The sequence below is a fragment of the Alligator sinensis genome, unplaced genomic scaffold (assembly GCF_000455745.1).
Source record: "Alligator sinensis unplaced genomic scaffold, ASM45574v1 scaffold48_1, whole genome shotgun sequence".
NCBI lineage: Eukaryota > Metazoa > Chordata > Crocodylia > Alligatoridae > Alligator > Alligator sinensis.
Genome location: NW_005842541.1, coordinates 313,711 through 324,061, shown reverse-complemented (window position 1 = coordinate 324,061; position 10,351 = coordinate 313,711). Strand labels below are relative to the sequence as shown.

The 10,351-nt window shown below is 47.3% G+C and overlaps 1 protein-coding gene across 7 annotated transcripts in view; it reads left to right on the top strand.

Moving 5' to 3' along the window:
- The window catches only part of LOC102384967 (dimethylaniline monooxygenase [N-oxide-forming] 5-like), a 60,672-nt gene extending 52,043 nt beyond the window's left edge, over window positions 1–8,629 (top strand). For all 7 annotated transcript variants that reach the window (XM_014523826.2, XM_014523822.2, XM_025213599.1 and 4 more), the window contains 4 exons: window positions 923–1,122; window positions 1,895–2,247; window positions 2,855–2,927; window positions 7,372–8,629. In XM_014523826.2, coding sequence (XP_014379312.2) covers window positions 923–1,122; window positions 1,895–2,247; window positions 2,855–2,927; window positions 7,372–7,717 — 972 coding nt within the window. In that variant the 3' untranslated portion in view covers window positions 7,718–8,629. The remainder of the gene's footprint in view (window positions 1–922; window positions 1,123–1,894; window positions 2,248–2,854; window positions 2,928–7,371) is intronic.
- The last annotated feature ends 1,722 nt before the right edge of the window (window positions 8,630–10,351 follow it).

Genomic DNA, 10,351 nt, shown 5'->3' with positions numbered 1-10,351 from the left:
GCTCTGCAATGATGTTGGCCAGTGCCTTCAGCACCCTCGAATGGAGCTCATCCGGGCCTGCCAACTTAAAGGCATCCAGTTCTTCCAAGTGACTCTGCACCATCTCAGGGTCTACGCCTGGTAGTCTGGCACCTTGCTGCTGCCTCTCTACAACCCCAGTGAGAGACTTGTCATGCCCCTCGCTTAGGAACACTGAGGCAAAGAACTCGTTGAGGAGTTCAGCCTTGTCCCCCCTGTCCGTCACCAGTTGTTTCTGCCCATTTAGCAGGGGTCCTATTCCTCCCTGGGCCTTCCTTTTATTCCCTATATATCTAAAAAACAATTTCTTGTTGTCCTTTACTTGGGATGCCATTCTCAGCTCCATGGTAGTTTTGGCCCATCTAACTGCCTCCCTACAAGCGCGAGCAGAGGAGGTATATTCGTCTTTGGTGATCTCTCCCTGTTTCCACTTTTTATGTGCCCCCCTTTTTGCCTGTAGGCTGCCCTGGATTTCTCTGGTCAGCCAAGGAAGCCTCCTGGCCCCTTTCCCTCTTTTTCCTCGCTTTGTGCCCGAAGGATCGTTTCCTTAAGGCACAGCTTCCCTTCTTGGGCTCCCATCACTTCAAAAAATGCTGGAAGGTAGGGGCTGTTTCCCAAAGAAAATGTTAATGAAAGCACAAAGGTATTAAGCTGGTCCAGCTAGACCCTAAGCATCTTGGAGGAGGAATGAGCCCCCACCACCATCTGTTTGCAGCAGGCCAGCACAACAGGTCTCTAATCCCAGCTAGAGCCTACACTTATTACCTTACTAGGGATCATCAGTCATGATAGCAGCAATCCCTGGTGAGGCCTTGGGGCACCAAGTGGCCAAGGTGTGAGGCACAGAGGTAGCTGTGAAGTCCTGAAGGCCTGTGGATTTGTGACATCGTTCTTCCTCTTTTAGGTTTTCCTCAGCACCAGGAGGGGAGCATGGATATTAAATCGTGTTGGAGATGAAGGCTACCCAATGGATATCGTGCTCAGTACTCGTCTGAATGCTGTCCTCAACAAATTCTTGGCCACATCCATGGTTAACAAATGGGCAGAAAAGAGATTAAATGCCAGATTCAGTCACTCACACTATGGTCTACAGCCTACACACAGGTGCCTTCACACAAATCAGGCATTTCCCTGTGCTTGTTAGGGCTGGAAGGCAAATTGGTAGATATAAAATATCTTTTCCTACTTCAGTCCTCTGACTCTTGTTATCCATCTCCAGGCAGTGCTGTAGTAAGGAGGTAGGGGAGGAGCAAGTGGGGCAACTGCCCCAGGTGCTGAAGTGAAGGGGCGTCAACAGGCACTTCCTAGCCAGGGCAGGACATGGGACAGAGCTGCGAACAGCTCATTTGGAGAGGTGTAGGGACAGGGGGAGGGTGACTCTTGCCACTGCGTGCACTCCCAGACAAGCATGGGGGGACGTGTGCTCCCCAGATCTGTGCATGGGGCGAGAGCAGGCTGTTGCTGCGGGCTTTGCCCAGGTGCCAAACTTTCTTGCCACGGTACTGTCTCCAGGCCCAAGGCAGTTCCTAGGGCAGGGATAAGATGGTTACTTAAAAATGTGTAGCCTTTAGGACTTATACACTGTGGTTCTTAGAAAGCAGAGAATAGCAGAGAGAAAATGTCTTCTGTCCAGGGGTACCCTCAGGCAACAGTTTCTGACACTTTTCAGGCCGCTTTTATGCTGCTTGAGCTACAGCGATCATTCAACATCCAGGCAGCCATTCTACTTCAGCCTAACTATAGCTATTTTACAGCGAATGGTAGTGAACAAAGGCCCAAAGATACCTAATAGTCATACAGATCCATCCCCCATGGGCTTTCAGAGGCATGCCACCCATCACTACTGATTCTTACATGCTTTCTTTTTGCTATACAGGATTCTCAACCAGCATCCAACTGTCAATGATGACCTGCCAAACCGTATCATCTCTGGCAAAGTGCTAGTGAAACCAAACGTGAGCGAGTTCACTGAAACTGCTGCTATCTTCGAAGATGGTACCAAAGAAGACAACATTGATGCGGTTGTTTTTGCTACAGGATACAGCTTCTCCTTCCCTTTCCTTGAGAGCTGTGTCGAAGTGGTCAATAACCAGATCTCTCTGTATAAGTTTGTCTTTCCGCCTCACCTGGAGAAACCAACACTGGCTTTCATTGGCCTTGTCCAGCCACTAGGGGCCATCATGCCTATCTCGGAGCTCCAGTGTCGTTGGGCCACACGTGTGTTCAAGGGTACGTGGGCCAGTGCCCAGGGAATAGGCTAGCAGCTTCTGGACAGGAGTTTCTGGACTACAAACCTGTCTGAAACTACAGGCAGCACTAGAAAGTTGCCTTGCTGGATATGGGTGGCAGTTGCACGCTATCTTAGTCTGTCATGCTGAGCCAGCTGTTCTCTCCCTCTGTCTTTGTGCTGTTTTAATCCCAGATAAACCAGGGCAGCCACAGCCCTTCCTCTGGTTGTTTGGCCTTTTCTCTGCCTATCTAGAAGTTGGGAAGTGTTTTTGAGTCCAGGATCACATGAGGGAGAAGAGAAGGTACAGGCAGTACTTTCCTTGAAGTGGTGCTGGAGCTGTTGGGAAGGCCAGCAAGGATGGGGGCAGAGGCCGGCTCACTAAGCTTCAGTCCCTCAGAGGGGTTGGAAGTCCACTGCACTCTAGGAGCTCTGATTTTCAGGATTTGGGGCCAATACAACCATCCCGGCTTTCCCAGAAACTGCTTCTCATTTCCCACAGAAGCTGCCCCCATCCCTCACACCCAGGTTTCTCAGGGAATAGGCTAATTTGTTAACAACGGATCCCCCACTCTTTGGCTTTCTCACACTCTGGGCTTTCCTTTCTAGGACTGAACTCACTTCCATCTATGAGTGACATGATGGCTGATATTACCCAGAAGAAAGAGGAAATGGCAAAACGGTAAGGACCCTTATAAGAAACAATGCCTACAGGGCATGTGGGGAAGCTCCAGGGCAAACAACTGCTCACCCTCTTTTCTTCTTCCCCTAGTGCACTTCCAGCTTCCCTGTACCTCTGTAGTAAGCATTACCCAACCCTACATTCACTGCATTTCAGACCTCATAATCACCAAGCTCTGTGACCTAAAGGAAGAGATCCAGAGCTTTCAGACTGATCATCGATTTGTGAACAGCATCTTGGGAGCACTGGGTACTTGGGCTGGGTTTCTGATTTGTTTCACACTGATCTAAACTGAGAGATCATTCATTCCCCAGCCAATCTCAGAGTTAAAGGAAGCAAGAGCTAGGGACTTACAGACTCACTCTTTTGTCCTCCATCCTGAGGTCACTGGATGGAGTTCACTGAGATCTAAGAATAAGCCCAACCAACAATGATGAGGTGTGACTGGTGGGCACCTGTAACAGGGGCCAACACCCCTATTACTTTAAGAGGGGAGAGCAGCAGGCTAGAGCTGCATTTTGATAGGAGCAGCTTCATTTAAGCCAGCTACTGAGTAAGCAGCCCTGCTGTGTAAATGGCAGCAGAGAGGAGTAGGCAGCTTATTGAGCCAAGGGGGGACACCTGGGCTCAGTAAGGAAGCTAAGGGGGCCATATGACTGGAAAGGGGAGGAACCTAGGGAAATAAGCCCTGAGCCAGTGCAGCAGTGTTGCCAAATGTATGATAATTATTGTATTTGTACAATAATTTCAACCCTTATATGATATACAAGCAATAATAGTAAAAGTACTCAAAATGTACATTAATTTTTGAGGCAGCAGCATATGCAAAACCTAAGTCACTCTCAGAGAGCCTTAAGTGAGGTTGGGGAGAGGAGGGTTTGTTTTTTGTTTTTATTACAAAATGCCATCACAAAACAAATTTAAGATTCCCAACACAACCAAACTGTTTCTTTTACATCTCAAGGTCCCACTCACCCCTTTTTCAAAAGACTACACAGTAACACTCTCTTAACATTCAATTGTAAACAACAAAACCAACACATTTACAAACACCCTAACTGAGTTTTGGGTTTGCTGCCAGCACTTTCTTAAGACTACTTGCCTCAGCAAAAACATGCTTCAACTTTGATAACCCAGTTCTCATTCACTCACAGGCATCTTATACTGAGCGATAGAAAGTAAATAAGAAGACTTATTTGCGTGCTCATTTTGTATACTTTTTTGCATATTTTTCAGTGTGTAATAGTTTTTCAGCAAATATGATAATCTTGAGCTTCCAATACAATAATTTCATATTTAAGACCTGGCAATGCTGCAGTGCAGTCAATTAGGCCCTTCTCCCTTGTTAGAGCGGAGCTCCTGTCTGCAGGAGGGGCTGTAAGGAAGCTGGCAGCATAGACAGGAGTTTGCAGAGCATAGAGACGTGAGTGTGACGGTACAAACTTGCATTAGGGACTGAAGGCTTTATGTTCGTATTTTGTATTTAAGCTACTGGAGGACCAGGTTGTGGCTGCAGGGGCAGCATGGAGGCCACAGGAGGGGGTGCCTGAGGAACACTTTCTGTTTTAGCCCCACAAAGGTCAAAGTCCCAGAGGGCAAAGACAGCAAAGGGACTGAGGCTGAGAGGGCTGATGCCTGAGCCAGATGAACCAAATTAGAGTAAGACCTGTAAGACATGGGCATGGCTATGGGGAAGGCTGGAGACCACCACTATAGCCCTTAAGGCGCAGTTAGGGCCAAGAGGGTCGTGATTAGGAGGCAGCCAGTGAAGGAACTTTGTTAGTGGATGGAAGGTCTGGTGGCAAGGAGAACCAAAGATCCAGCAAAGGAAAGGAAGGGGGCCAACAGATTGCACAACCAAGACCTCTCCAAGGCTCTAGGCACCTTCCCTTATTGCTAAAAAATTACATCGAGAGATAGTGAAAGGGTGATTCTGGGCTACTCCATCCAGCAGTCGGTGTACAAGGACCTGGTGCTGCTTCTGCAGAAGGACGAGCTGCTCAGCAGCTCTCAGCTCCGAGACAAGTTACTGGTGCCAGCCGGGCTCTCCTCGGACTGGGGCGCCGCGTGCCGGGCTCTCCGGAGATGCCTTGGGCGCGTGGGTGTGTGGCATGTGGGGGAGAGCTCTGCCTAGCTGCGTGCAGCTCCTGGCGCTGCCTTGTGAGGCCCATGGAGAAGTCTGAGGGGGCAGAAGCCGGTGGCAGAAGGGACTGCGGGGAGAGAATGGGTCTTTGGCTTGGAGAGAAGGCAGGGCAGGGCCGTGTGCCCCATGGGGGTTCGGCTTGGCTTGGTGTTCTGGCTTCCTCAGAGGATGACACAAAACCGTGGGGAGAAGCGGACACTCCGGAGGGCAGGGAACAGCTACGAGCAGACCTGGACAGGTTGGACAAGTGGGCAGAAAACAACAGAATGCAGTTCAACAAGGAGAAATGCAAAGTGCTGCACCTAGGGAGGAAAAATGTCCAGCACACCTACAGCCTAGGAAATGCTGGGTGGCACGGAAGCGGAAAGGGATCTCGGAGTCCTAGTGGACTCCAAGATGAACATGAGTCGGCAGTGTGACAAAGCCATCAGAAAAGCTAATGGCACTTTATCGTGCATCAGCAGATGCATGACGAACAGATCCAAGGAGGTGATACTTCCCCTCTATCGGGCGCTGGTCAGACTGCAGTTGGAGTACTGCGTGCAGTTCTGGGCGCCGCACTTCAAGAAGGATGCGGATAACCTGGAGAGGGTCCAGAGAAGGGCCACTCGTATGGTTAAGGGCCTACAGACCAAGCCTTACGAGGAGAGACTAGAGAAACTGGATCTATTCAGCCTCCGCAAGAGAAGGTTGAGAGGCGACCTTGTGGCTGCCTATAAGTTCATTAGGGGGTCACAGAAGGGAATTGGTGAGGTTTTATTCACCAAGGCGCCCCCGGGGGTTACAAGAAATAATGGCCACAAGCTAGCAGAGAGCAGATTTAGACTGGACATTAGGAAGAACTTCTTCACAGTTCCAGTGGCCGAAGTCTGGAATGGGCTCCCAAGGGAGGTGGTGCTCTCCCCTACCCTGGGGGTCTTCAAAAGGAGGTTAGATAGGCATCTAGCTGGGGTCATCCAAACCCAGCACACTTTCCTGCCTATGCAGGGGGTCGGACTCGATGATCTATTGAGGTCCCTTCCGACCCCAGCATCTATGAATCTATGGAGTAGGCTAAAGAGCTGGAGTGAGAGGCAGGATTAGTTCAGCCGAAAAGGGGGCACCACTGCCACCCTCAGGCCAATGCTGTCATAACACCTCATAATTGGGGAAACTACACCAGGTTTGAGCAGGTGACCAAGAATTTCCTGAGCTTCTTATCATGTTTTAAAACACCCACAGTGTGTCACAAACTTTGCTTACAGGATCAAATACTTCCAGCTTTATCTGGGGCTGCAGCCATGGTGAATCTGCCATGCAGAGCCTGGCCAGCAGCTGCAGCACAGCTCTGGGTGACCTGGCTCCACTTTTCAGCAGCGTGCACTAGCCAAGTATGCACTGTGCCATTTTTTTTTCCCGCAGTTCCCCCAGGGGGTCAAAAGACATGGGTATGTCTGTAAGGCATAGGCATTGCTATGGGGGAGGCTGGAGGCCACAACTAGAACCCGGAAGGTGCAGTTAGGGCCAAGAGGGTCATGATTAGTGTTCCAAGGCAAGAAGGCGTGGATGGCCAGGATCATGCCAAGAGGACAAGTTTAGTGCCAGCAGGGCACAAGTAGGGGGAGGCAGCCAGTGGAGGAACTTTGGCAGTGGATGGAGGATCCAGTGGCGAGGAGGACCAAAAGTCCAGCAAAGTAAAGGAAGGGGGCCTACAGATAACACGACCAAGATCCAGGGGTAAAAAAAAACACAGGGAAAAAAAACAGTGCAGCACATGCTTGGGCAGTGCACCCTTGCAGCGCGGAGAACACTGGATAGTGCAGTATGTGCCACTGCAAATGTGTTTGCAGTACCACAGACCATGCTCATCTGCACATACCCAAGATGTCCATATAGCTGAACCTTACTGAGCTATGTATTTGGCAGTGGGGGGGGAACCACAGGAGAGTGCAGACACTTCAGATGGGCTGAGCATGTGGCTGGATAAGTTGATGATATTGCTGTGGACTGTGGAGTTGTTGTTAGAATGTGTAAGTTTGGGAAGTTTCATTGCCATTTTCTTTAAGGAGCAGAAGTGCTCCAGGAATTTGGCTGGACATAGAGATTTCCTTCTGGTAAACGGCTGTTTTGTCTGGGTAGTTCCATATGCTTATTAGTTTTGAAATGGTGACCCAGTTTTCTCCCTTTGCTCAAGCTATGAAAATGAGAATTAATTACTGGGGGGAAAAAAGCACCTAGTGTGGTACCCCTCAGAAATGTCATTACCTGACCTGCATGTCTGTCATCACATTCAAGAATGCCTGTTCCTCCCTCTCCTTGCAGGTATGTGAAGAGCCCACGCCACACCATCCAAGTTGATTTTGTTCAATACATGGATGAAATTGCCAGCCTGACAGGGGTCAAGCCCAACGTACTGTCTCTCTTTCTAACGGATCCTAAGCTAGCCATGGAGGTTTTCTTTGGCCCATGCACACCGTACCAGTACCGCCTGAGTGGGCCAGGGAAGTGGGATGGAGCCAGAAGAGCCATCGTGACTCAAAAAGAGCGGATCATCAGGCCCATGAAAACCAGAAGTATAGGGGATTCTACCAGCTATTCCTCAGTACCCTTTTTACTTAAGATTGTTTGTGTTGTTGCTCTCTTTGCAGTAATTCTTGCTTACTTTTAACTGCTTATCTTCTGCCTTGTTGCATATGAAAAAGGGATTGTGTTAAACTTGAACTTCTGGATCTCTGTTGGTTTATAACTTTACCTCTGCCACTTGAGCTCGTGCCCTTCCTTGTTTGACATGGCTGCTCAAAACTGTTTTGACTAGGACCACTCTTCTTGTATAAGAATTGAGGTCTTTGGTTCTGATAAATATTTCTTTGATCAGTAGCAAAAAAAAATGTATCTCAGCATGAGACTGATGTCAGTGTCAGTTAAAAAAATATCCATTGCTTATCACGTTTCTGGAAAATCACCCTTTGACCCTATTGCACACTGCTGATGTACTGAAAGCAAGGCCCTAGTTTAGGCTGACTTTTTTTTTCTCTGAATGCAGAAATTCAATCCCTTTGTTATATATGATTTGTAGCACTTAACTCCCAGGAGCACAGAATTATTTTTTTCTGGAAATTGGCAAGGGAATCTGGTACGTAATTGATTTTCAGCTCAAACTATTATCTTAAAAAACAATCCTTTAAAATGTGCTTGTCGGGCTTTTCTCTTCATCCAAAATGATCTTCATGCTGGAATAAAGCAAGCACTTGGGACTTTCGATAGAGCTAAAAATAATTGAAAACTTGAGTGAAAGCTATATGTGAAGAAACAAGGTGGGAATTAAGTCAAGTTATTAACTATTGCGGTACCTGATTATTATGATTCTACAGCCTACAGACAAACCCTGGCCATCAACTCAAGAAATTTTAATTTGAGCCTTTGTGACGTTAGCCAAAACTCAACTAATCACCTGAAATAGGCAGAATAACTAAAAGTGTGATTTCTAAGAACTGTATTTGTAAATTTGTCAAAGGTTTCCACCGCCTTCAAGAGCAGCTCTTCTCTCTTTTTGTATACATGTGAATAAATATAAAAACATCCTTTTGGTAGTGTTTACTATCCCTCAGGATCAGTCTGGAACATACGGTCTAAATAATCTAGGCACAATCCAATGGGGAAAGGAAGCTGAGGGGGTGTCATTGTGCATGAGGCAGCAAGGAGATGCCATGCCATGTCTTACCAACAGGTGGCAGGTCCTGTCAGGCTTTGGAAACTTGTTTTCTTTCTGTTTAATTGTGGCTGCTTGGATTCCAGGCTGTAAGGTAAGTGAGGTAAGAGCCTTGCGAATTTAATCAGCTGATCCTTCTCTCACCTGCCATTGCAGAGTTAGGGAGAAAGCCTGCTTGCCTCCTAAAACAGAAAGAACCTAGGGTCTTTTCTGCATGGGGTCAGTTTGCAGACTTTCTTAATTAGGGGAAAGGGTTTGCATTTCTGTTTGCTTCAGGTCCTGTATTCATTCTTGGATCCTGTACACATTCAATCCCTCACTCTGTGTAAATTGAGTGTAAAACTGAGTGATTTATACACTTCTTCTCTTGAAACATGCTGGAAGCAAATACAAGGATCTGTTGCCAGAAAACTGTCACTAGAGAGGATAATGATTTAGTTGTCGTGCTTAGGAAAACAATGTGTTTGCAGCCCGTTAGCAATCTGACAAGGTCGCTCTAAAAAGGCCAAGGTTTCTTCATCTGCTATGGTGCATATGTCCAGCAGGCTGAGCCCCAAAATCTATAGTGATCTTCCCAGATGGTTTATTCATTTGCCTGGAAAATGTGGTAATTTGGTGTACTGGCAGATTAGGACCGAGAAGATAACATAGCCAGCTCCTGACACTGTTGTGGAAGAAGTACAGGTCATAATCTGTTGCTAACTCATCACAGCCTGTAGCGTTCCAGAACTGTCATCTGCAATGCATTATTCCAATACTGCGCCAATCTGAGTAGCAGCTGCTCACTAGCATCCTTCCCAATTAACTCAAAGAGTTTGGAACAAACTTTGGACTAAACCAAGGCCAAACTGCAGTGGACTGAACTAAGCAAGAGTGAAAATTTCTACACACCTGCTCTGCACATACATATCTATTTACAGTGCTTCTAGTTTCTCTTGCTTCTGGGGGTGTATAGGTACTAAGAAGCCACCAAATCCTCTAAGTCTCTGTAATGATATAATCTCATACTATTTTTATTCTACAGTTTAAGATACAGATGATGTTGGATTTGTCAGCTCTGATACGTTTGACACTAATACTAAGCTATTCAAGCTGAAATATGCCATTATTCTAACTTTCTATCCCCTGCCTTGGATTCCTGATCCATGCCCTCCTAGTATTTCTGATGGTTACTACAGAAAGATGCCCCAAGGAGGTGCATTTTATTTTGAAGGCATTTTCCAGACTTTGGTCACATGTGGATAGGTTTAGTGTTGCTCTCTCAGCCTTAGCCCTGACTTGTTTGACTTCCAAGTATTTCAAAATTAATTGGGATGTCCTATTGGCTCAATCCCTTGCATGTCATAGTTGAGCGCAAGGAAGGGATGACTAGTTCATGGGGTAGCAATAATATGCAGTGTTTCATCATTGTGTTGCTCCTTTGAAGCTGAACAAAAAAATGCCCCTCAGATATCAGAGCAGATTGCCTGTAAGAACATAGTCCAGTTTATACTGGTGCAGTGTGTGATGAGCACCTTCTGAGGGCTTGGCTCGGTCCCCAACCACTACTGCACAGGCCATAGAGACTCAAGTCCCCTTCTTCTTTCTGATGTA